At 37.7% G+C, this 3,157-nt stretch overlaps 1 protein-coding gene across 1 annotated transcript in view; it reads left to right on the forward strand.

Annotated features, from left to right (window-relative positions):
• LOC109819533 overlaps positions 1-1,987 on the forward strand; it is a 13,909-nt gene extending 11,922 nt beyond the window's left edge. The window contains 3 exon segments of the mRNA XM_020385285.1: positions 572-661; positions 850-1,420; positions 1,497-1,987. Coding sequence (XP_020240874.1) covers positions 572-661; positions 850-1,420; positions 1,497-1,662 — 827 coding nt within the window. The 3' untranslated portion in view covers positions 1,663-1,987.

Genomic DNA, 3,157 nt, shown 5'->3' on the forward strand with positions numbered 1-3,157 from the left:
GGTGGTGATTAGAACGTTCTATTTTTTGGGTTGGGTGGGGGTGAGGCTGGGGTGGATAGGATAGAAGACTGTCCACCCAACTTTTTGACCGTTGATGGATTTGATGGATCAAGATTTAATTTGATGATTAAAGTAGCGCAATTCATCTTTATTTGGTTGTTCCGTAGATTAATAACTGTATTCATTTGTTTTAAGTTCTAATCTTTTTGACATTGTCACTTCATTTTGTTAGTTCCCATGAATGTGAGAAACTCAATTTACCGAGAAGCTTAAATCATAGGATCTTTAGCCAACCTAACCTAACAGTTGTCAACCATGTAGCATAAACACTTGTATTCCGAAGTCTTTTATGTTGGAAATGCTATTTCTGTTTTGTGTATTTGTTCTGGAATTTACTGTGTGTCAATGTGCCTGGTTGTATCATGTCCATGTAGTTGGTATTTTTTGCACTTGCAACATAGCTTAAAGTTTCCCCATGTGGAGAGGGAGATTGAGATTATTTTTCATTAAGTGTTTGGTTTGTTTCAGTTCACCTGTTTATTTGCTTATTTAGTTTTTACCTGAAAAATAGGTAATGAAGACTTTGGCCAGCAAAAAACTAATGATATTGAGAATCATATACATGAGGTTCAGAGTGACATGGTCAGAGGGGATGGAAAAGGTACTTGGTATAGAAGCTAATACTTGTTTCGTTATATAATTTATGATATATTTTTTACGTCTTCGTTGCTTATAATATAATAACGTTATAATTTTCAAATTAATCTTCTGGAATTTATCATAAATCTGGATATGGGATAGATGCACAGATTGAATGTTTACAAATTAACCTATCTAAAACTCCTTTAGGAGCAAAATTTGATAATACAACCGTAAGGAGAAGATCAAAGCATGGAGATAAAGAAGAAAATGTTATGGAATCAGGAATGGTTCCTGACAAGCAGAAGAAAAACAATGGCAGCATAGATGAGGAAAGTATGGCTGCCAGGGATATCAGATCAGAGAGTGATGATGATGTTGTCCTTCTAAAGAAGAAGCAGCCTGTTGGTTCGGCTGTTAATTTACAGAATGATGGGGGTCATAATACATCACGAGTAAAGTTTGTCTCAAGTACTGTCGCCGATGACCCTAAGCCACTGCTGAAGCTAAAATTTAAGAACCCATATTTTGAACAGCGAAGCTCTTGGGCATCTCGGGGAGAGGAAGAGAATCCTGTTAAAGGACAACGTTCAAAGAGAAAAAGACCTTCAACAACATTTAAAGTTGGTGGTGGCACTGGAGAAGAAGAGAACTCTAATACACATCTTGCAAAAATTCCTTCAACCGACCAAGAAATGGAAGCAAACTGGATACTGCAGAAGCTTGGTAAGGATGCGATTGGAAAAAGAGTTGAAGTGCATCATTCATCAGACAATTCTTGGTGAGGGTCCTTCATGTTGCTTATTTATCAGTAGCTTAGTTTTAGGGTAGTTTAACATTTTTGTTTCTTTGTGAAGGCGTAAAGGAGTGGTTTCAGATGTCACTCTCCAAGGAGGCAGTAAGTCATCTTCATCTTTGTTAGTCCTTTTAGATGATGGAAGATCGACAACCTTGGATCTCAGGAAACAGGCAGTTCGTTTTGCCTCACAACAGCAGAATAAAAGGGCAAAAACACGATACTGACAGCGAACTACTTCCTCATTCCTACTGTATGTATAAATTTTTTTCCTTGTATTCACGTTCGAGGAGACGGAGACTGGAGATACAACAGGTGGCCGAATGTAATGATTCCTTCTAGCAGGATATACGGGGGTGGAAGGAGGTTTACGATCATTGTCTGTTCATAATCATACACTAAAAGTTCAGAGCTGTTATGTTAGAAAATGTGTATGTATATGATGACTAAGGTGAGCTTGCTCACTCATTCAGCTCCCTTCTCCGCCTCAAAGCAAACATCTGAACTCATTTGTATCAATATTATCGTTAGTATGATTTTGGCTTATCCAGATTCTCTGAAATGAAGTGATTTATTTTCTGTAGTTGCTGATTGATTATTCATACCGCAGGACGTAGGCGAAATGAGTCGTGGTCTAAGCCTGTTTTGGGATTTCAGTGGTAGACTATCGATATGTAATTTGCTTGCTCTACAAAGGGGGATACCCATGATGTAGCATCACCATCAAGCTGAATTCAAGGGCTACTTCAGTCATATAATGTGTTAGTCATCTGAATGTAACTTAAATCCTTTTTGGTTGCATTCAGATGTGAGCAGTCTGCTCTACAGTTACGCATGTATTTTATTTTATTTCTTGGTGCGAGGAACATTAGCTTAGTATCAAACAAGAAAAGCCTGGTGCTGCCCCCTTTCGTAGTTTAGGCCTAACAAATAAAGTGTACTATCATGTATAGATTTGAGCGTTGGTTATTGATTTTTGATACATTGGTGTGTTTATAGGCCGGGCTAATAGTAGCCAACATCTTCAATCTCAAGGGCCAAATCCTTATAGTCCTCCGCCAACTCGAATAAATAGGAAATAATCGTTATAAGGACTTATGGATTAACACAAAAAAAAAAAAAAAGGGGTAAAGAAAACTGCTTTGTTGAGAGTAAAGCGGGAATGTTTTCAGCAAAAATCTACTCATGGCGACTGAATAAATTGGAAATAATAGTTATAAGGACTTATGGATTAAAATATTCAGTTTCAGTTCACCACTAATCTCAACCGTTGATGGGAGTAAAGTATGATTCATCTTTGAATTATTCATCTGTGACTCGTTCCCCTCCCTTGAAACCCACCGAAAAACCAGTCCAAAACAACAAACTCCACTTCTTCCGACATCTTTTATAAGATTGGGATTGCATATTAATTCTCATTCTGATCAGAGATTAGATTTTTATTTTTATTTTTAGGTTTTAGACCTAGAGGGATTAGATCCTTGATATTGATTTTATTACAAAATATTTGTAGAAATTTAGTAATTTTTGATTGCAATGGATACCAGCGGGGGCTTGAATTCAACAATGATCGACCGGCTGAGGATGTGCGGGTTCGGAGATACCCACCGCACCGACTACAAAATCTTCATCTTCAACATCATCCTCATCATCTTTGGTACGAAAATTTGCCATTTGCTCCTTCGCGGCTTCGGCCAGCCTCGCATCGTCTCCGAGTTCATT

This window comes from Asparagus officinalis, chromosome 8 (assembly GCF_001876935.1).
Source record: "Asparagus officinalis chromosome 8, Aspof.V1, whole genome shotgun sequence".
Classification (NCBI taxonomy): Eukaryota; Viridiplantae; Streptophyta; class Magnoliopsida; order Asparagales; family Asparagaceae; genus Asparagus; species Asparagus officinalis.